This window comes from Schistosoma mansoni, chromosome 1 (genome assembly GCF_000237925.1).
Source record: "Schistosoma mansoni strain Puerto Rico chromosome 1, complete genome".
Taxonomy (NCBI): Eukaryota; Metazoa; Platyhelminthes; class Trematoda; order Strigeidida; family Schistosomatidae; genus Schistosoma; species Schistosoma mansoni.
Window position 1 is genome coordinate 32962846 of NC_031495.1, and position 25407 is coordinate 32988252.

A 25407-nucleotide genomic window follows, 5' to 3' on the forward strand; every position below is an offset into this window, starting at 1 on the left:
TGAACTAAGCGTCGCATGTTAATAATCAAACAAACTTCTCTATCGACCAAAATTTTCTTTGGGTCCGGGTCCCGTATGAGCACTGCTGAGGAGTCCCATACTAGGACGAAACGGTTGTCCAGTGCTTCCAGGTTTTCAATCGTGTTCTAGCTTAGATCTACTCATGAATTCAACTGTTAAAATTACTACAATCTCTACAAAATCCCATTTTGATAAAAAAATTTCGTCTATAATTTTTAGTTTCCAAGTAAGATAATCTACGTTACATGTTATTCCAATGAAAACAAATAAAATTTTATATTGAATAGTCTTGACTAAGTTTGAACAGAAAATCGAAGTTAAAATCTGTTACTTTTTTCTAGAGTGAGTATAAATCACCATAGAAACCAGTTCTCCAAGTTATATTTTTAAGAATATTTTTACTCAACTAGTCTCAAAATCTTAGATCTCACATCGCCACTCCTAAATCGTTTCAAGTCTCACCCTACGAAAGGCAAACTAACATTTTACGTGGGCGGAATTTGAATTTGAGCTATTTTTACTTTCCTATTTGATAAAGTGATGGAAAGTATCTGTCAGCCTCTCATCTCTTGTTAAATTAAATGTTTCCTGACTAGTTTATATTAGTGAGGACAAGGATATTTTGTGGCTGTCCTTACTACAAATATCTGACCATTTTGAATAATACGACCATCACTACACAAGCAGATATGTGGATGCGAGGGTTTGATAAACAAACAGACCACACATCAGTAGTTTCAATTTTTCAAAGCATGTGAGAAATATGGATAAATCATGATCACTGGTTTAATAACAGATGCTGATTAACTCAATTTCCACGTGTATATTCACACATTTAATTATTTGAAATCTAAAGGACTGAAGTTGTGCTGAAGACAATTATACAAGATGTATTTAAACCGAGATTGTATACTATTATCTGTGTTAAGATATCCCAATCGCATATATGATTTGAGAAATGAGTTTTAAATTTAATCCAATTGCATTTATTAGTCGTCGAAGTTCGAAAGTTCGGGCTAAGACACGCAGTGAATCAGCTGATCAAACATCACTAAGTCAGAATGACAGTGATAATGAATTTCAGAGTCCGGTGGTCAGATCTCGTACACGACCTTCAAAGAAAATTTCATCCGGACAAGATCCAAAGTCTTTTCCTTCATCTTCTTCTATTCGAGCTCAGGTACTTGCAAGTCTCAGAAGAACTCGAAGTCCTAAGCGTAAAGTTCATCAAACGTCGGTCAGGGCAATATCTGTCCCACCAAGTACGCTCGAAAACGATGCCTCAACCCACATAAACAGTACCGTTACTAGTACTGCTATTAATGATAATTGTAAAGTAGCAAGTGTAGTTAGTTCAAAATATGGCAAACGACAAACAAAAGAATGTGAATCTCCAGCACCTCTAGCTCAAGATGATTGTTTTGAATTGACAGATATATCGGATGTAGAAAGTGATCCTATGCATAAAGCTCAAACATTTCAGTGGCCAATAAGTGATGAAAACAAGATACAGAAAACAGCAATAGAAACAATGGATGATAATGAATCTAATACACCGGTTGGATCACAATCGCAATCTCTTGAAAATATCAATATCGAATCGAATAATCTATCGTCCAGTGTACGTGACGATCACAATGATAATAAAAATGAAATCGACACGAACATTTTATCAACTTATACGTATGATAGTACAGATTTACAATATGAATCAGAAGGAGAGAATTCGACGGAAAATGAGTATGCAATCTATGCAAATAATAACAATTATTTTGATGACGATAAAAGTGTAACAAAATTAGCTGTTGAATATGAAATCGACTATCCTATAATTGATCATGCTGATTATGATGACGTTTTATCATTTTCTAATGAAACACCAAAACAATTCTCATTATCTAGTGATAATGAAGAGGAACACGATACGGAAGAACAAGATGATGAAAGTACAAAAAGTATTCGAAGTTCAATGAATCAATCACTCACATCTATAAAACAGCCAGAAGAAGAGGAGGGTGAAAACAAAGAAAATATACAATGCGATACTAGAAATGTATACCAAGACGAAATTGATGATCGGCAGTATGTTCGTAGTCATTCAGAAGACGATTATTATAAATATGATGATGAAAATCAACAATCACTAGTTATAACTATTGATGGGGAACAAAACATTCAAGTTCATGAAACTAACTATGGTGAAGAAATACAGGAACAGGAGAATACTGATCAGTATGAATCAAGTAATGACGAGCTAAGTCAAGGTCCATTTTCGCTTACTAAATTAACTGCTCACAATTCAGAGTGGAAAAATATGCGTGATAACAGTGACACTTATTTAACAACACCATCAATCATTATCACAAGTGCATCTACTGAAAGCTTGATGAAAATAAATAATGAAAATAGTTTAACACCTCCAATGAGACCACCACCACCTCCAGTCCCTTCACCGCCTTCTCATTCAGTAAGTACACCTAAACGTCCATCACCACCTAAAGAATTACCACCAAGACCACAGAATCCACAATCTACAACAACTAGTCAACATGATACTAGCAAAAAGAGACGTAAAAAGGATAAACTTTTTGGTTTAGTCGATCTTGGTAAGTTTATCACATTTTTCAGTAATTTTGTGAATTTGAAACTTTATGGTTTTACGGTATGGATAAACGATTCCTCAAACTTAGGGTATAAAATTTTATACCTTATTTAACGAAATTGATCTTAGTTAGCCGACCTAGTAAAAATATCTTGAATATGAACTTATTGTTAAAATTCATTGAATATTATCAATATGAGAAATAATTGAATTTTCAATGTAAAAACAATTTGCGTCGATGCTGAAACTTTTATACTTTAATAAACGTACGAATTCATGGAAGTGTGATTTATATGGTATCGTTTATAAGAAATGTATATTAGTTAATGTACACGTCGAATTAACTAATAGATGAACGTGGAAAAGGCTATAAACCTAGGGTTTTGTAATTGTTAATATTTGCAGAAAAAGTTTTGTACACTGACTGGTTTTGTTGACAAGGAACGAGTCATGAACCGTTAGTTTAATTATAGCATAATGGTTATAAGTTTGAATTCAAGAGCGGGTTTGTGTTTCTTTTTGGTCAACATCCAGGAAATCCCCAGAATCTATTTAGAAACACGTTTGAGTGTTTTGTTTAAATTCGATATATGCCGTATGACAACTGATTCTCAAAAAGGAAGTAATGCAGAATGATTGTTTTTCTGAAGATGTTGCTCCTTTTAAGGTTTTTTGTTTCATTTAGGCTAATTGTGAATGTCGAGTCAAATAAGAGCCATTTACAATTAGAAGTCATTATTGTTGCCCTTTAATCTTCGGCATACTAGTTAACTCAGGTTTAGCTACACAGTCCTTCTACTGAAACGATGTTAATTTTATACCTCTAAAAGTGATTTCTAACATTCTGATTTATTTCCAGAAGAATAAACGAATTCAAACTAATATGAAAATTGATGACTATAATAGTTAGATCAAATATTCACGTGGTCTCAATTTTCTCAGGCTAATGACCAAAGGTTAGTCCACACAAGAGATATTTCCAGGACAGGCTGCATCATCAGCAGACATCTTTTTTAACTGAATTAATTTTATATTCTGAAGTTCATAAATTACAATAGTATTTTATGATTCTCATTTGTCTGTTGACTTAAATTCATCAACAATAGAGAAGTACTTATCATCTGTTGATTTCAGTAGTTCATAGATGTTTTTATCCCCAAATGCCCTGGTACGACCGAAAGTGGGGAGAGTGCGCTCTCCCTCTCCACATGCTCTCACATGGCCACGCGTATATAGCCTCTGCCAGGGAAGTCCTACTCACTGCCTTCTCGTGGACAGACAGTTGTTTACGAAATTGAGAGGACGAAAAGTGAATGTCCGGCGATTTAACCGGGTTGATGGACACGGAAAGTCCACCTAAGGGAGTTGGAAAACCCCGATTCCAAACCAATGGTGAACATGGGCTCAAAGATCCTGAGGGAACAAATGGCATATGAATCAATCGTTGGTCACAGGCTACCATGGGACTGCATCTCCTCACGATGCTCCACTGCCTTGTGAATCATATCTTTAGGTCAAAGGCTCAGGGTGTGGCCACCTAATAAAACCACCTGCTTCAGTTTGGGCAGTCAGTCAGTATCACAGCCCTCATACAAATCGAATGAGATTTGTGTGGCGTATATATATCTGGTGACAACTTTGTACCAATATTTATGTGTTCAAATAAATAAATAAATCCTTGAATATAAACTATCTTTCTTCAATTTTTCAAACTTTTTCCACATACTTTGAATAGACAATATTTTCTAAAACATAGCTAAGGGCAGAACGAAAAACAACAAGTCAGATTGTAATAAGATGAAGGTATAATACTAGAGGACGGTATAGTAAATAATAATAAGTTTAAATTCCTTTCGATGTCCCTTTGTCAGGTTGTGTGTCTAATGAACGATTAGGGAACTCTTATTAGAATTAAATTTATATGAAAACAAATTTCAGTTGTATTAAAGAACGTATATATTGTTTAATAATCCACTTTGGATGTCTGTGCTAGGCCTTAAGCTAGAAAACGTGTTTCAGGAAGTATACTCATACAATCCATATACTCAAATAGAAGTTGGCGTATTTGGATTTGAGCTTACTATTTAATTATTGAACGATTGAGTCCTTAAATTATTGAGATACGATTTCGAATTTACAAGTAGCTAGCGTAAACACTCTCTGGAGTAAAGAAAACAATAAGGCGACAATGAGATTAAGAGATAATCTACTATTTCTTTAAAGACATTAGGGTGAAGTTAGTCGGTCCGTTTTCAGTAAGCATTTTCCTTTAATGACCAAGTAAAAGAGTCAAAGTAAAATGAATAATTTCAAATATTAATTAGACACAAATATCACCAAGAAATAGTATCTTTATAGAAAATATCATGTCACTAATTGACTGTGGTTGGAAAACTACTGAAAACCAGGAAGCACTGGATAGCTGCTTCGTCCCAATGTGTGACTCCTCAGCAGTGAACATACATGAATTCACGAGGTATCAAATCCACGATCTTTAGGCTTCATGGAAAGCGCTTAACCTTTAGACCAGTAAAATGCCACAACTGTTTACATTTTAACTATATTGAGTGTTTATAAAATATCAAAAAATGACTGAAATAATGAATGCAAAACATTGTATCCTAACTCATGAATTTGAAGGTTAGGTGCTTGCTGAGAGGCCTGAATTTCCGAGGTTCGACTCTTCGTGAGGTCATGGATACAAACTGCTGAGAATTCCTATGCTAGGACTTATTAGCTTCCTTGTGTTTTTTTTGGATTTCACTGGTTGTTTTAACAAAGTCAGTTTGTGATGTAAATCTCTGAATTCAGTAGTCTCAACAGCATTCTCTAATCGCAACTATCAAAAAACCAAGGCTGTTCAGGAATTATTTTATAGCTGAAGTTTTGATGAGAATCTGATTACCTTAATTGAAGTTAGAACATAATATCTATGTAAGTCTATTATAAAGTGGGATTATAAGTGCTCAGCATAACTATAGTCAATAAATAAAATGTGTTCAGCTCTATCTTCTAAGATAAACAAAGGATTTTATGATGAATAAGTTAGTATGGAGAAAATGATTCATCGAAACAAAATAACGACTAAACTATTTTTCATAATAGGGTTGAAAAACTTTCCCCCCCTCTTTTTTTTTACAAAGTCATCAACTTATACAGTCGAGATTGAATAGGAAGAATATAGTTGTAAACTCTCAGCGAATGAATTTGAAGTATACAGTTGAGATTATTATAATTAATAAGTTATTATTATTGTTAAAAGCACTTTGTTCCCGTTTTTTTTTAAAAAAATTGAAACATTCAAATATTAATCAACTTTATTGAGTCGTTGAATACAGTTAAGGTAAACAAAAAAATAGGCGATGCCATCAAATATCTATGAATTGTTAATTCATTTAAAGAACATTAATGTCGGTCAAATTAAATTAAATTGTCAATGTTTACATCGACTATTCATTGATTTATGTTTATTTATTGTGTTTATGTGCTTAAAAAATAAACAATGGGGGAAAATAAACAAATAACAGTAAATCAAACACTTTTCTTTTCCTATACCATCCCTTGCTTAACTTATTTTAACAACAAAATATCGAATAAATAATGATCATAAATAAAACAAAATTTTAATATGTAAAATAACAATAATTCGAATTCAAAAAAGGAGATTATGGACATTGACTGTTCATTCATTATTGACAGAAATGTTAAGGCATAGTAGTCCACCTGTCGTCTTCAAGTAAAATAGTTGTTTTATTGCTCCAAACCGATATCAATGAATGTAATAATTAAAAATATTAAAATATTGACTAGGTATTTAACTTTAACTCATATACACATAAGTCATCAACTCTTTAAATTTAAAACCTCTAGCAGTGAGAAAATAAATATGTCAGTTTATGGGCGGGTAGATTAATTATTTATAATGCTAGACAACATGTTATACGTTATAATTCGATACTTTTAATTACAGTCGAATAAGCCTTCATCATCATAACTTCTTGTTTGAACATCAGTTATTTAATCTTATTTTATTTATTTATTTATTTGAACACATAAATATTGGTACAAAGGGGCACCAGATATATATACGCCACACAAATCTTATTTGATTTATGTGAGGGCTGTGATACTGACTGACTGCCCAAACTGAAGCAGGTGGTTTTATTAGGTGGCCACACCCTGAGCCTTTGACCTAAAGATATGATTCACAAGGCAGTGGAGCATCGTGAGGAGATGCAGTCCCATGGTAGCCTGTGACCAACGATTGATTCATATGCCATTTGTTCCCTCAGGATCTTTGAGCCCATGTTCACCATTGGTTTGGAATCGGGGTTTTCCAACTCCCTTAGGTGGACTTTCCGTGTCCATCAACCCGGTTAAATCGCCGGACATTCACTTTTCGTCCTCTCAATTTCGTAAACAACTGTCTGTCCACGAGAAGGCAGTGAGTAGGACTTCCCTGGCAGAGGCTATATACGCGTGGCCATATGAGAGCATTTGGAGAGGGAGAGCGCACTCTCCCCACTCTCGGCCGTACCATTTTATTATATGATAATGTTTGGAAATGAATTTTCTAATGGAAAACAAATTATGATTTTTAAAATTATCCGCTTTTTTTCAGTTGTCTATTTTTTTTTCTAGAATTGGTCTGTCAATGATCAACTCGATAACTGAAGCTCATTCGTATCAGATATTTAGGCAATGAACAAAAGATTTTCCGTGAATTTTCAGTTATTTTTAATCGCGTTTGATGAATTCCTAAAGAATACAGAATATTTGTCAGTTATTTCATCCTAATTATAAGTTATTCACATTGATATACTACTTAAATAGAATAGAATGAATGTGGCTAGCAGTGGATTCTCGGATTCCGCTGCTAGACACATTTCATTTATCCTATATGACTATATCGAGGTAATTCACATAGGATACCCATAATATACCAACCAAGACTGATCGAATTTCGGTCAAAAATATCAACAACGGGATAACTCAAACTATTCCAAATGGAATTATATTATTGGAACTTTAGCCATTTGTAGTAATTTACTCTCTGCCTTGCAGTGTATTATTAAATAAAGTAGAAAAAGCTGAGAATAATCACAAAATCAACTGATCTATTATCAGTGTATAACGTGACTGGTTTTTAATTTCAGTCATGTACAGAATTATTGACTTATTTGATATGAATTAAACTATTCTGGTTACAGAAGATATTTTTCCTGTTTACTTATCACTGGATATTATAAACGTTTAAATTCTCTGTGGTTTTTAGCAACAAGTTTTCTTGGTCATCCATAATAACACAGCTTTATGTAAGGTTTGATGTTGAATCAGTCAGCTTATCAATCGACATTCATTTAAAAATATTCATGATGAAGGACCACGTTAGTATTTCAATAAATACTGGAAATTCTACGTTTATGTATAAAAAACTATTACTTCTGAGTGAAAAACTGGTCATCAGGAAGCTTTATATCAGCATAATCTTAGGTTATAAAAACCTGTCTCGTTTATTGTTAATTTTAAACTAAAATGGGTGCGATTTGTTTGTGCTTCAAGATATATTTTGTCAACAGGAATCTATAATTTAGACACCAGGATGCATTGGACACTTGTTTCATTGTAGTTTAGAGAATATTTAGAAGGATGCATCCACAAACTCACAACCAACTGAACATACAATAATTAGGCTTTGTGATGAAGATAATACGTCTAAACTATTGAGTGGGAACCCAGAGTTCCAATTCCACAATCTTATCATCAGTTAATTTTTAGATACTGCACCATTTCCACTCAATATTATCGTGATAAAAATTACTTTTGAAACCAACTAAATCTCGATCAAACCACGTAACATAGGGGCAATATCTGGTAGCTTATTTATAGGTTGAAAAAAAATACACGAAAGTCAATTATAATGACCTTGTAACCCTTTTAATGGTGTAGATTTTATCTATTAAACACTTTTTAAAACTACTGGTTGACCTAGTTATCCGTCTGGTAGATAAATTTCAGATATTGAGTTTATAGAGATACACATAACTGATTAAAGAGATTATTCGGATGTTGAATCACTTCGTTGATGACCTAGAAGCAATTTATCCTAATCTATCTATAACCCTACACCTCTGTAATAAATACAAATCCTTTTAACTAAGAATATTCTAAATACGTTCATTAATAAGTAGGGTGATTTACTAATACTTAGATTTTTGGTAGTAGAGATTTTTAGCGATGTTTTGTTTATTGTACTCAATCCGATTAAATGAGACATTTAGAATCATACAAACGTACGTTGTCGTTACTTATTAAATCAGTATAAACCTCCTGAAGTAATGAATGCCTCTATCTTATTTATTTGTTTATTTAAGTATATAAACATTAGTACAAGGAGGCACCAAATATATATGCGCCACACAAATCATATATATATATTTTTTCCGGTTTCATTGGCGACTGTTATCAATTAGCATTGGAAAACCATTATGTCAAACCACAAACTAACTGAATATAAAAGATGTGAACATTCTGAATGGAAACAACTAAATCAATGGTAACATGCTTATACATAAGTTGTTAGTTTGATCTTCATAAACAGATATTCAATACTTTTAAATTTCCAAGTTATTTAAAGTAAAAACTATCTAGAAATTCCATTTTCTTATTCATAATGGAATGTTGTTTTCTAGTCTAGTCGACTACTACTACTTCCCAATTCTTGTGGTACTCATTACTTAAGTATAAGATAAGCGACCGATTGAAACATCTAAATAACTTGTTCAGTCTACAATTTTATGAACCTCATTAGTTTATTGACTAATCATAGTTGATTTCTAAACTTCATGTTGTTAAATGAGTTTTTTGCCTTGTAGTTCATTTGATCAGTTTTATTGATTATTTTGTTAAAATCTATCCTGATCATAGCTGATGCTATTTATTTATATACATTTTTATTGATTAGTATATCATTCAAAGAAAATAGACAAACAGTTTCCAAATGTAAGGATAGTGAGCAAACAGGATTTCATAATCCAATAGCATTAGTTGTAACCAGTCTATTCAGTTCTCATTTCTCTATCTTCTCTCGATATTCTTGTTATGAATACTCGAATGATTAGTTAGAGGCTGAACAGCTCTAACCCTCATCTTTTTTCCTTTCTATTACATTCTCATTTCATATTAGTAACTTGTTTTATTATCTCTAATGCTAACACATCCATGTCGACATTTTGGACTTTGAAACAATCATAAAGTAAATTTACGTGTATGTCTCACCATTTATTTTATGCATTCTCCCTGCTCTCAGTAAATATTATCTATTCCACCCCCTTCCTATCGACTATTGATCATTCTGATACCCTGTGAGAAATGTAGAATTTGTTTCTTTTCTTTTGGAATAAAAGGGATAGAGAAGCTAACTAGGCAAGGAAAAAAGGAGTCTGACCTGAATGCAAATGTGTTTCTCTGATTGAGTAACTGGTCCACTGCAAAATCGATAAACAGACATACACTAGTTTGCTTAGCCTCAAATGACACATCATTTCATTCTGGTTTATTTATACTTGAACGTGATTCTATAATTTTGGAATTCATTGTTATGTAAAACGTTGGTTGTATTGTTTCTATTGCATCTTCACGATTGTCTACTGTGTTTACGTTGTTCTGTAATATAAACTGCAGTAGAAAACATTGCTTTAAAAAATATTGGATTAAATATATAATGGTTTCAAATAAAAAGGTGATTAAGAATTAGACAACTATTTGAGGTAATTATTCCCGTAAGTTCATGCCTCTTTCTAATAGTAATGATAATAATTATCACTAGTTGGTATATATGCACATTTTCTGTTTATTTATAATTTTGTCGAATTCTTCTGCTTTTCATCAAACAGTTGGTGTTAATTCCACAATATTCAGTACAAAGTGGTTTGAAATAGATAATTTTGTATATTTTGTAAGTTGTTTTCATCATAGTCTAGTGCTATAGTTGGAGAAAGCATTAGACAAATGCTTCACGTAAATTATTGAACTCTTCATCAAGTGTAAAACAGTTTATAAGCACTTAGGGATTATCTGACGGTTTTTGTTGATTTATGATTGAATTAATATCATAAATGGAACAGTGTTAGATCACCATTGAAAACCTGGAAGCACTGGACGGTGGATATGAATTATTTGTTAGAAAATGATTTGAACGTGATTGCATTTCACTGTTTCTCTCGATAACAATTAAAGTCTTCTGATGAAGCTATTAAAACAAGTGCTATTAAATTAATAACACTTTTATTCTATTTCTTTTTATAAGTTGTCAGCGTTCAAAGACAACCAACCAAATACATTGAGCTTCGTTAATTTTTCAAAATATTATCTACAATGGTGTATTTACCACCTTTCACTTTATTCGTTCTCAGATTTATTTCTAAAGCGCATTTATTGTCTTAATAGAATTAATGTATTATTTTGGGATTTGATGGTATATCATTCTTGTCAGTCTAAGCTCAGTGTAACTTGACAGCAAAGTCTTTCAATGTAACAATAAGTGAACAAGACTTTAAGTTTGAAATAGAATATGAAATATTTTGAAGTTGTAAACAAGAGTTGCTTGTAGTCATTATTAAACGTAAATTCTAAAAAAAGAATATAACATTGTAGATGACACAAAAAATTGATTAAGGTACTATACCCTTCAAAATAATACCCTATGAAGTCTACTTCAATTTAATTTCAACTTTTCCAAAGTTAGGACCTACAATTATTTTAGAAATCAAACCAAGTGCTTTCATCTCTTGCTCTAAAAATGATTTTATAGATCAAAACAGTCAGAACCTAATAACTTATTTACCCGAATTCACTCATTTTAAGATTTTTCTTCATTAGCATCGAGTGATGTTAGAGATATGTGTCTCACTACTGACATGATCGGATTTCACTATTCATACCTTGTAGCTATGAGTTCAGGAATTCTCTTTAAGAGTAGTCACTGATGATCATATGATTTAAAAGAGTTTTATAGTCATTTACTTAGTCTTCAAGTAATAAATAATTGTGTAACGCAATAGTCTACACGGAGATTTTTAAACTAAATTATGTTTTGTATGTAGTAGGCTATTTAATTGAACATTGAATCGTCCTTTATTTGATATTTTGGGTGGTTTAGTCTGATAGACAAGTCATTATTGAATATAAGCACAATGAGGATCTAAACCAAAATATTTTTCTAAACTATTTACAAAACATCCAACATAGTTTATTATTCTAAATACAAGTTACTTATCATGAAGTCACATTAATTTAACTCTTATATTTCAACAAATAACTTTGTTTAGAGATTCTTTATTTACCAGCTATCAATAGTTTTCGCACAATAAAGAAAATATTTGTTACGTCCTAGAATTATCGATTGATTCTCTTTACTTTTCATATATATAAAGATCAGACTTACATAGTTGATTGTGAAAAAGTATTATAGAATATAAGCAAAGATGGATAGTGGCTAGTAGTGGAATCTAGGACGCGCGTTTCGTCCTATTTGGGACTCGTCAGGTGGATGTACCTGCATCTCAGAGTTGATGTTCACTTTGGGACTCGACTGACCAGTTGCAGTCCTAAGTATCAATGAGAAGATTCAAACAAACAATACTAAGTGAATATTATAGAATACGTTATATCCCACATGATGTTAACTATACTTTCAAACAAAAATACCTGTTCCGGTAACATTAGTTATAGAGAACAATTCAACCTTTAATTTGTTGTAAAATAAATTTATTCCTCATCTTCATAGTAGATCCAATGAGGCGTCACTATTGTATGTACCAAAGATGTTTCAACATAATTAAATCAGTATTATTGAATCACTTGTTTTTTAAATATTAATGAGAATAAAACAAGACTCAGGGTAACATTACCCTGTTAATATCCAACCAAATATTTTAAAAGAAGAAAACAAAAAAGTTTTCAGAATAAATGATAAGATTAGTCATTCAGCTACAACGTAGGATCAAGCACATATATATATTGTTCCAAGATGCCATACCTCATTGACATAACAAGATGAACACCGAATTCATAGAAGTAGTTAATTTAGTGGTGGCAATATATAAAAGAAATATTGTATATAAGGATAAAGTACAAGAAGAAAGACAGATATGAAGCAACTTTAATCTTTTAGTTTGAGGGAAAACATAGAGTGTATACACCTACACCATTGTGATCGATTCTGAGCCATGTCAGTTCACCATGAGCTCTCACTCGACTAGTAGTGTTCGAGTGAAAAGCCTTCACAAGGTTTATGCACTTCCCAGGTACACCTTTCAATGACAGACACTGCCACAGAACATCTCAGTTTACAGAGTCAAATGCTGCTTTTAAGTGAAGAAAAACTATCATTGTCGGACGTCGATAAGCATGCCTGTGTTCTAAAACCTGACGAATAGTGAATATGTGGTCGATACAGCCACGACCAGGTCTGAAGCCAGCCAGTCACATTTCACTTTATCCGAGCTGCAGTCAGTGAGAGCAAAGGCAGAAACGACGAAAGGGCAATGACGTGTGTCAAGGTGGGAGGAATAATAGGAATCGAAGAAGGAGATTGATTATGAATACAGCGATCTTGAGTTCTGTTAGAGGCATGAGGGAGGTCATCACTTCCCGGTTTCACACACCACGTAAGGGTTCTTCTAGAAGTACCTGAGAAAGAAATTGCATTAGAAATGGTCTTAGTGATATGAGAGCGTGACTGCAGTGCCCAAGAGACAACTACTTGGGGCCGGTTACACACGATCTTTTTGTGAGTAATTTCTGTGTTAGCACCATACTTGTTGGGACCTTACAGCCGGAGATGGATATCCGTGGGATAAGGAGAGGTGTACATTTTAAGGGTTGACCTTCTCTAACCCCACCCTTCCTTGTGAGAAGTCAGTATAGCTGTTATGCCGGTTTTCTGAAGGAAACTCCTTACTACCGTCACACCACTGTACAGTCGGTAGTACAACTTCGCCTTCGGACCTTGGGTTTGCTGCTTTTAGTCTTCTCGCCCTTCAACCGATCTGTCTGGCATGATAGAACCTTGAGGAACGATTGTTCCAGCCAGTATAGCTCGATTGGTTCATCACGATAGACAAGCCCAACCACCACGTCAAGGTAGCAGCGACGGTCGGTATTCAAAATGATAAGATACTTGCCAATGATTAGCTTTGTAGGGAGTACGTTTGTAAAGTGTATGAACATATTTGTTTCACTAGTTTACCCAAATTCTAGAAGAGGTCAAAATATTTGCTTAACAAATTGACTTGTGGGATGACTTATTTGACCTTAACTTCTGGGTGTTTTATTGAAATGAAATCAGTTTAATCATATTTCACATTATAACTTCAAAAAATAATCTGAGCAAGATCTTCTACTATGGAGTTGATATGTGTTCATAATACATCATGAGTGGAGGTTGAATTTCTCATAAATACATAATCGTAAGATTGATATCACAAAACGTTACAAACAAAGATTTTATCCTGTTCGTCATTATCTTCTGATTCCAAACAAGACCTCACTGCTTATCTTTTTTCCGGTAGTTGGTTGGCATAAGGATTTAAGGCAGTATAGTTCTTATTTCTAATGTTACTTTTAAAGTACTTAGTCGTTCATAGCCCTTAAGATTTCTAATATCTTTTGTATTTCGTGACAAACTACTGAAGTAATTTTAAGTAATATAAATCATAAGCAACATCACAGTATGGTAGTGCCTATCGTATTACGAGTGATATTCCGCATTGTTACTCAGATGAATTAAGAGCAATTAAGATCTGTTATATACATAAGTTGACAAGTGGAATATTATCTCTGTAAGTATTTGGAGTATAACCATTAGGAAGTTAGTTTATATTCAAAACAGACTCAATATACTCTTTCACTAGACAGAAGTTTTCACTGATTAGTGTTTGTGTTTTTTAAATAGTAAGAAGCAAAAGATATTTGTTTTCTTTACCGATGTTAAGTTGATATAATAATGAAAAACTTATTAAGATGATGAAGAGTCGTAAGTTAAAACGCCAGAATATCTATACGATCGGTCTAAGACATTTATGTAATGACTGGATGGTGGAAAAACGATGACTTTTGTAAGTCTCATAAGAAGTGTGTTGAGTTTACGGATTGCAAATACAAGTGCGTATCCCTGTGGAATTACTTAATTTTTACTGAAATTTTTGTAGACATGAGAATAAAAGAGCAAATTCACGTCTAATATCCTTCCACACTTCATTTGAAACAATGAGGATGTAACATCTAAAAGTATATGCACGGTAAAATTGAATGGAAATCGAAAGGGAGTAGCTTTGACCAACAAAATCCAACGTATTAACTCTAAATGATAGTTTTCTGTAGGCTCCGCCTAATAGAAGAGGATTTAGTGGGTTGATTTATGCTTTCTATACCTCTTTCAGCACTGTTCATAGTCAAGAAACTTCTCTATCGTTTGTGGGAAATGGAACTTTGAGCCCAAGCAATATAAGTTTAGCTAAGTGTCGTTATGTGTAAAAGATCTAACGTAGGATAAAGATGAAGTTGATACATATATTTTCGCCTTCATTATTTCAAAGAAAAATACCTTTCCCGAGTTTCTATTCAAGTTACTTACATACATTATGGCTATTTCAAAATGGGTTTAATATTACACTAATCTATTCAAAGGAGATTTGCCTTAATGTGGAGCTCGGATAAGCTGTATAAGAATACATACACTAATTTCAGTATTATTGTGGTTCAGACATGTGATCTGATAGAAACCGAAGTCCTCAATTAAAACTCCATAACAGTATCATATGACCGTTCACTGTCTAGTTTAGTCACCAGAATTCCCATTTGTTTAAAGTTGATGTATTTGTTAAACGGCTTCAGCCAAATTTTATCTACAGCAGAACACCAGAACCCTACCTTAGAGTCTTTGTACTTTAATAAGTTCACATGTTTGAGTAATAAAGTTTCGAACTACTATGACGACATTCTATCATAAGACTTTCATAGAGTTTAAGAAAACTATAGCCTGAGCTCGTCTCATACTATTTCCGAGTCACGATCAATAAGAGAGTAGCAAAATGTGCAGAACAGGCAGAAGTGTGTATTCTGATCTTTCCAAGTCCTTGTCGTATCATTCCATCCGAAACTGTGCAGGTAACTGTCGTCTTAGATTCAGTTCAGAAGTATCAATCTTCGTTTCATACGCACTTCAATGAGGTTATGAAAAGTTCACATCAAGTTTCATACATTCTAATGGTGAAATAACTGGGTTTGTTACATCAATTAGGTAAAGTCAAGTAAATAACTACACTCATGTTCTGTATGCTGATATTCAAGATGAGGCTACTAAAGAGAGCTTTGAAACTGTCTTAAATAAAGTATCCTCAGTATTTCACATTTTTCATTTCCCGATTTCATTCCTTCCTTTTGGATTATAATTTTTATTCATAGTTTCCGATTAGCAAAGATATTACTACCCAACTCTTCTAGACTTTATCTTTTCAGTTTCCTTTTCGTGAGGTGTTTTGAAGTGTAGCCACCCCGATTGATGAATGTATTAATAATATACTTTTATGACTGACTAGGACCTGGAAAAACAGTCTCGTCATTAATTTTATAAAGCTGTTGAAATAACCTCGTAGTCCGAGTCTGAATTGCTTGAGTTCAGTAATATACAACATTTTTTAGATTTTTAATCAGTTTTCTAGAGGTGCCTTCATAATTTCTTTAGACTTTTAGCTGACTCGGAAATTTCATGGATAAAGTGGTGGATGCTGTTTCTACGACCACCCTTTCCGAACTCACCATTTTGTTTACAGTAATACATCATCGCAACAGATGGTGAGCATCACAAGAGAACACCTTATTAGAGTTCGGTTTCGTCCTTGCACTTGAAGTTTGCTGCTTCTGGTCATAAGACTTTTCAATCAAACTGTGTGACACCATGAAATATAACAATACAAGTATTTTAACAAATTTATCTCGATGATGAGATCAAGACAGACAAACTTGATCGCCTTCCAGTTACCTTCATTCGGTTTTAAAAATATGAAGCGCACATATATTATGTCATTGATTGCTATAAAAATATCTTACTTTTAGTCTATTCAACATCTTTATAACAAACTTTGATTGCTAATGATTTTGGCTAGTCTGTGAAAGAGCCTTAAAGTTTTAGATATTGAATGAAAGTAGAATATATATTTTGTTAGCCAGAAATACGATATCTTAGATCATAGATGTGTTGCAGGAAAACGAGTTTCATATGATTTAATCAAGGTTGATTATATGATCTAAGGTAGTTAATATTGACACTATACGTTTCACCTGTTTTTATACTAGGATTTTATCACTACTAACGTATATTTATAAGAATAAGGATGATTTTAAACTAGAAGTCATATACTCTACTAATCGACTATATTAAAACTAATCATTTCTCATACATGTCATAGAACCTGAAAGGACCATAATATATTTCAATGTCCAGTTTAGTCAGATTTCGTTTTCGGATGTGAAAATTGATTATTTTACTCATAGCTCTCTGACCAATCTATCTGATATAATTGTCACGATAGTCAAATTGAACCAACCCTTTAAGTTGGCAATTACTATCGTAAAATAAGTCTTAGGTTTCGGAATATGTCTATTCATTGCAGCTGCTCGGTACTTGGTGAACTTTCATATTTAATTTTCAATATTTCATTATCAAATTCAGTAGCTTTCTTGAGTCATAATTTATGTGGATATGAACTGTAAATCTAGCATGGAATACAATAAATCCCAATACGTGTCTTAATATTCTATTGTAATAAACTCAACAAAAGGAGTTTTTGGAAATTATTCAATGTAAAATAGTTTTTATTACAAAGTGATATTCCTGGATTCCCGTGTTATCCATTATCTAAAATTAGTAACCTAATTTCTTGTTAATTAAAAATATAATTACAAAAATCCTGGAGGGACTACAATTTATAAATGAACCCATGAGATTCAGAATATTGAGTCTTGAATTTTGGCGTACGATCCAATCATCTATATGCTTAAATATCATTTTCTCATTAGAGCTGGTGTTACTCTGTGATGGAAACTTTAATTACTAACTCCATTTTATCAAACTGAAACCTTTTCCAATTTCCTCACACTAATTCTTTGCCTTCTTCTGACCCTAATAATTGGTTGCATTTTCTCAAGGTCACTTGATCATCGCTCAAAGGTCATCCATAAATTATAACCTCACCCAAGTTCTTCATTAATAGTAAATTTTACCTCACTATTAATAGTCTGGTCTTTTTTCGGTGGTTTCAAGACTATTCAATGTACAAAAGGCGGTGGTAACTCGACTCAAACTTCATAAATTATAATCTTTATAATGGAATTCTATCTTTACGGAATCTTTATCGAAACGATATTTACATCTTTTGCTCGTTGGCAATAATAATTAGTAGTTTGTTGAAGCTGTTTCGAATCTTTTATTTCACTAAATTTCAGTTTCATTTCTTTTGAAATTTTTTCAGGACCACTCCCATCAGATCCAGATCCAAACTTTCCATTTCGTAGTCATTTTGAAAAAAGTGTTCTACCAAATCCTAAAAAAGCTATACAACGTATTCTACGAGGGGAAACTAAAGCTGAACGACGTCAAAGAAAAGAACAACAAGAATTAAATCGTCTCCTTAAAGGTCCTAGAGATAAAACTGAAAAAATAATTAGGCTTGAATCATCACCACATTCTAAAGATTGGCAAGAATTTCAAGAGCTTACAGCAAGAATACAAAGTACTGTTGAAGAGTCAACAAGTAAAATAAAAGCTTTATCCTCAGTATACCAGACTGATGATAATCAACCAACAGAATTAAAATCTGATGATATAAAGCCTGAATTAGAATTAACTGAAAATTGGGCAAATTTCGATCAGATAAAAACTACTTCAGAAGAAAATTGGGCGAATTTTGATCAGTCGATTGCAACATCGAATAACCACACTGAATCCTATTCTTTAGATACTGATAAGAATTGGGCTAATTTTCAAATAGAAGAAGATTTAGATAAGAATAACCTTGGAGACTGGGCTGATTTTAATCAGACTCCGACTACTACTGATCAGATTATCGATATAAAGGAATTGGAACAACCAGATAACTGGGCAGTTTTTGAACAGTTACAAACTTCTGAACAATTCGTCAGTTCTAAACCAGTTGAAAGTATCGGTGAAAATTGGGCAGATTTTAATACATTACAAGCAGTTAATCAATATCCTTCCCATACATCATTGGGTGATGAGAACTGGGCGAATTTTGAATTAATCGCAGCAAATAATAGTTTACCGTTTGATAGTACAGGAGATATATTCAACAAAAACACTGATCGTACAGAGCTAAAAAGTACTGATAATTTGTTTGGTAATTTTGAGAACATAAATAATCTCCAAGAAGATCTATTTGAACAGCATTGTCAAGAGAAAACAAGTGAAGGCGAAGCTCATAGAAGGGACCACGAAACTGTTGAGGAAAATCTTTTCGACTCACATTACATAAAAGATACTGAAAATCCACAAAATTTTAATCAGTTAGAAACTGACCAGAAGTTTCTTGATTTTAACAATTACAATTCTCAACATCCACCAAATCTCTCTCATTTAGATACCTCAGAGATTGTCTTCGAATTAGGAGTGAGAGGATCAGTACCTGAAGATATAACTAACAACTATAATATCCTGAAAGATACTGAAGACCTTCTTGTTAGGAAAAAGTCTATCGATACATTTGGGAGTCATTACACAGTAGTTGCAAATAATTTGATAGACCCTAACAATACAGAACATTCTGAACAAATTGTTGAATTTAATCAAACAAAACAAACTGGCACTGGTGAACATTTAAACGAATCGGGTCATTCAGCAATTGAAATTAAAAGTGATTTTAGTCAAACAGAATCTAGTGATAATTATTTTGTTGTAGATCGTTCAGGAACTATTGAGAATCTATTTGGTTGTGATTATCCTTTGCCTGAAGTTAAACTTTATAGTCAAACAGTTATTAATACCACACAACAAAAAACAACTGGTAAGAACAATTTATCTAGTTCTTCCAAAACTATTGAAAGTAAATTTGATTGTAATAATTCACAAATTGACATAAAAACAAATTCACCAGAAAGTTATTTTTTTTTAATTGATCACCAAAAACTAATTCAAGAGAAACTCCTTACTACTTGTAGCTATTTCAGTAAACCACACATTTTACAATTAAATTTTAAAAATATGGAAGCAGATAAACTGAATAGATTTAATGAATTAGACGATAATGAAGTTGTTCAGTCCAACCCGATTATGGATATTTCTGAGGAAAATTATCATAACGACTATGACATAGAACATGGAAATTATGAACAAAACGACGATTTTGATCCGGAAATTACAGCTGATTCAAGTTCAGATACATCTTCATACGAAGATAATGAACAACACGCTGTTAAAGAAAATGAAGACGAGATAGAAGGAGGAGAAGAAGAAGTAGAAATAGGATCAAAAGTACATAGTAGTATGGTTGGTGAGTATGACTTGGGATATCATCAGCATTATGATAATACCGACTATACTGACGAAGAGGAAATGATATTTACAACAAATGCCCAGAATATTAAAGATAATAAAGAAGAGATCAATCCTTTTGCTAATGATGATTTTGGAGATATATCAATAATTACAACAACAACAACAATAGAAAATAAAAATAAATCAATTGAACGTAAAACAAGCATAGATGAGTTAAAAACTATAGCTAGACCACGTGTTAAACCAGTTAGACAAGAAACTTTATCAGGTAATAATCCGTTCCGTAAACGTTCAGATATTGATGAACCTGATATGTTAAACATTGATCCTCATATTACTGATACCGCTGACATTTCAACCGATGAGTTGACACGTATAGCATCTGGAATTAAATTAATTAGTCCACAGAATAAAATAAGTCTTCATAGTAAAATAAAAGATAGTTTTGATAGTAATACTAGTGAATCATTCAATGGAGAAGTTGAGGTTTCTAAAGATGAGTTACAAAATTCTGAAATAATACAAACGATTGAAAATGTGAATGTTAATTTAGATGGTTTTGATCCACTGCAAACTATTTATCCGGATAGTGAGGATGAAAATTCATCTCATTCAAATGAATCAAGAACACTACACATTACAATAAATCAAGATCAACAGCAAAATACTGCCATGAAATCGAAATCAACGGTAGTATCAACAGATAAAGATAGTGAATTACCAATCACCATACAACCTCCACCACAACAATCAAAATCCATGAACATTCTTGATTTCAATATTGAATCGATTAGTAATGAAGAAAATAAAATGATAACGGAAGAGGATAATCATTCTACTAATGAGACAAATGCTAATATTTCTCCAACTACGCCTCCTGGATGGGTAGACTTCTTTGATGATGATGATGATGATGATGATGATATTAATAATGAATACAATGAAGTATAATATAAATAGCATGCTTTATCAAATGTTACCGCATTTAAACTTGATAAAGATGTTGTTGACAAAGCATTTGAAATTCAGTTGGAACAAGAAGACGAAAATAACAGAAGTAAACCAGAACCATCTTATCCAGAACCCCCAAGACCGGAAACACCAGATCCAGAATTAGATATACCATTTCATCCATTTGTTAATACAGAAGATACTTGGCGTTTATGGTTAAGATATCCAGAGAAGAAAACACGTGTTAAACAAATTAGTAAGTATACAACAGATAGATATTGGCGTGAAGTAGCTGTGAGACTAATTGAAGAACATGGTCGGAAAGTAATAGCTCTTCATGAAATTATTGAGAATACAGATAAAATTTCACCTGAACCATATAGAACTGTACGTATTGAGCCATATATGCAATTGTCTAGAGAAAAATTACAACAATATGATAAGTATGGTAAACTACATGTTTTTAAATTAAATCATGTTTCTTATAAAGAATTAGTTGGAATGAGACCGGAGAAATTTTCAATAAAAAATTTACAAAATTTGGTTACCCATAAGCCTAAACAAAATATCACACTAGATCATATACCAATATATACAGAGATATTAAAATTTGGTTCATTAGACCAGTCAAGAATTCGCAGATTGATGCCAGTGTTTGAAGATGCTTTAATGAAAATACCATCACATAAAGATACATCATTAAATTATAGTCGTGAAGAGGTTTGTTGTTATGTTGTTGATGAATATGAAGGTAAATTAAATGTACATGGAACAATTTTAGAGCAGAAAGCACGTACTCGAATATTCTGCACAGCGTTTGTTAATGGTGGTCCACATATAGTACTTGGACTAAATGATAAATGGCGTTTTGGTCGAGAGGTTGTCAGACGTTCTGATATATTACCAGTAATGCATGATGAATGGATAAATATACAAAAACCAGAATTTCATTCATGCGTACAAATGGATGAATATGAAAAAGATCATATGTTACAATTCTATCCATTAGATGGCTGTCGATTTGAATTATTGAGATTTCGTGTTAGCCTACGTGGGAACAGAGAATTACCAATGCAAGTTAAAGTCACATATACAATCGATGGACGCCGGGTCTCAATGAGGTGTGATTTACTGGTACCAGGCTATTTCAGTGCAAGTAAACGATCTGGTGCAGTACCGTGTGAAAAAGTTGAAATAAACATTCCTTTTCCAGAAGAATGGATCTATCACTTTCGAGTTGAAAAGCATCATAAATATGGTTCTGTACATTCCACATTACGTAAGCCAGGTAAAATTAAAGGTCTAGAAAGGATCACACAAATGGCTCAAAGTTTATTACCACCAAGCATGTTGGAGGCAAGTATTGGTGTTGCAAAATATGAACATTTATATAAAGCTATTGTATGGCGTATACCAAGAGTACCGGAAAAATCGGAAGGTAACTACTTGGCAGTATATAAATTTTAAACTTTCCCTCACAATGTTAATTGAGTGTGACACTGTTTTTAGGTTAATACCGGCTTTCAAAGCTAAGTAACGTTTAATGAAATGAATACAGTGGTGATTTCATATTTACTCTTGAGATCAGTTGAATGTATTTACTAAACTTAGAAAGTCACTCAATAATTGTAATTATCTAGATGATTTTCACTCGTTTTTGTCCTAAAATTATCTTGAAATTAAAATGAACTGATCTCAGAGACCCTTTTCAGTTTTGATTGAGTATTTAAAACTTAACCGTTGTTTGGTAACCTCAAACAAAGCTAGCTACGAGTAAGTTACAAGTTCTTAGAGTTTGCTTTCAAGATAAATCAGTGGTATGAGATAAGAAATTACTTTCACCTGATATATTGAAGTACTGATTACTAACCAGGATTACCTACTGTAGTGTTGTTCTTATTCAGTTATTTGGAGGATGATTTTTTTTTACCTTATTATACTTTAATAGTATAGCTATCGTATTGACAACTCATAACTTGAAGTTAATAAACTTAGAATGATCGTTGAGTTAGATAAATCTCGTCTTTTGCTTTAGTGTGTATCAAATCAATGTTTGATTTTAAATCAATGCGTTGATTCTATAACTTATGTGTGTAATATTCCATTTGAATGCTCTTAGAAGTGTTGTAAAATACTTTATTATTAAGGAGAAGATGAATTATGCTACAACTTTTTTTATTGATTTCTGGTTTTAGCATCATTTCGTCCACATCTATTAACCTGCAATTTAGTATTAGCTCCACACGATACAGTACCTGAATGGGAAACTTTGATTCCATACTGTCAGATTGAATATACTATGCCATCAAGTACAGTATCTGGCGCGACTGTACGTTCAATTAGCGTAGAGCACACAGGAAATGTGGAGAAATTTGTAAAATATCTTACCAAATATAAGTATACAATGGATATTGACTATCAGTTAGGTAGTCGTAAAGAGCCAGTTTTGAAATCCCTTCTAGATGAAAATACATCTAGTTTATATGAAACATCGAATGAACAAACATCGTCAAATCGAAAATATGAACAGAATGCTTCAAATAATAACATCAGTGATAATAACAATAATCACGCAATGGAATCAGAAGAATATCATCGTGTCAATAACGTAACAACAGTTATTTCTGACGAAGCACAAACAAACCAGACAGCACCGACAGAATTTGGTGATCTTTTAGGTTTGGGTGCAGAGTTTGATATACCGTCTGATGTTCGATCAGAACAATCTAAGTCCAGTAATACCGATAACATTTTTTAAAAGGACAATTGTAATTCTATATAACTGATCGTTTTAAATAATAACACTGGAGATCTTTTGTCGATTTAATTTTAACATGAGATTTCCCAGCTGCATATAAACGCCTTTTCTTTTCTTTTCACCAACATATAACATGGTGAATGCACTATATACTTTTGTCATTCAACATGTAAAAGACCCTACCGTGAATCCTGTACACTTATTCTTTGAAGTAAAGTTGTAGACTACTTATAACTTAGTAACTTCATGAGATGGCATGCTTATAAATTGTTTGTACTGTTAAACAAAACTATTATGTACTTAAATTACGATGTAGAAAGTCAACTTCTATCTTTATTTTAACCAATCTTTCTGTTGAGCACTTTTATCAGTGATTTATTGTCAACTGAAGTTGAAAACTGCTTCTTGACAAACTTTCTACATGGAATATAATCATCATTTTATAACTAATATTATATATAATTTATTATTACTATACACACGTAATTATTCAACTAAGAAATAACCCTAAAAAATTTCAAAACCATTCTATTGATATTAATAATATGCCAATATAATGTAATGCGTCCCAGGCAAAGCCCTTCTGTGATAGCCTGTACGATTTTGATTATGATCAACTGAGTATAAACAATTTTCTGTGTATTTCCCCTATTTTATTTGTTTGCACAAAATACCCTACTACTACAAGTTGGAAGTTCAGTTCTTGCACATTCATAAAACACATTTTTACAATCCACCGTACCAACATGTTAAAATACATCCAATAAACAGAAATAAAATTAATATAATCACGCGTAAATCATTTATCGTTTCATTTTTATCTTGAACCCTTCAAGTTATCTTTCAAAAACAACACAAAAAAGCATCAATCATAACCGGATATTAATCCGAAATCTTGTTTGTTCATTTATAATTTTTCTCTTTAAATGTACCATTTATCTTCGTAGATTTGCCGCCCATTGGGTTTTCGTCAGTTTTACTTAATTGAAACAAATATTATATTATTTAGCATTTATACAGAAGAAATTATCCACCTACACAATGTCTACTCAATTTATTTGTGAAATTTCTACCGGTTATCCATTGTTTGTGAACTCAGAACAGCATACGTTCTAAAACAACTACCATTTATTTATTAACAAAGAATAATCGAAATAAAATGTTTTGATTCTAATGTTCTATGTGCCTACTATTAACATGATTATCTGAATACTTCATCTATAAAAATTACTGGGTTTCATGAATAACTGAACCAATGAATTAATTTTTTTCACATTTTCTCTATTAAATAACTAAAGAACTTGGTATAAACAAGTTTGAATAAGAAAATCAAATTGATGGTTTGCATCATCAGCATAAACCTCAGGTAGACTGAAGTTTATTCTGATGATGTCGTTCATAAGAATGGTGAAAGCTTCACGACCCAACCATCCATCTCAGAGAACAAAACCCCACTAAAATCAACCACCTGAGCTAAAAATCTCCACCATCTATCAGTTCTTA

General features: G+C 32.5%; 1 protein-coding gene across 1 annotated transcript; it reads left to right on the forward strand.

Annotated features, from left to right (window-relative positions):
* Positions 1–979: 979 nt before the first annotated feature.
* Smp_124910 (stoned-related) lies at positions 980–23904 on the forward strand (the record flags this gene model as incomplete). Its single annotated transcript, XM_018794123.1, has 4 exons — positions 980–2627; positions 18157–20885; positions 21225–22584; positions 23342–23904. The coding sequence occupies 4 exons, from the start codon at positions 980–982 to the stop codon at positions 23902–23904; spliced, it is 6300 nt and encodes a 2099-aa protein (XP_018648567.1).
* Between the last annotated feature and the right edge of the window lie 1503 nt (positions 23905–25407).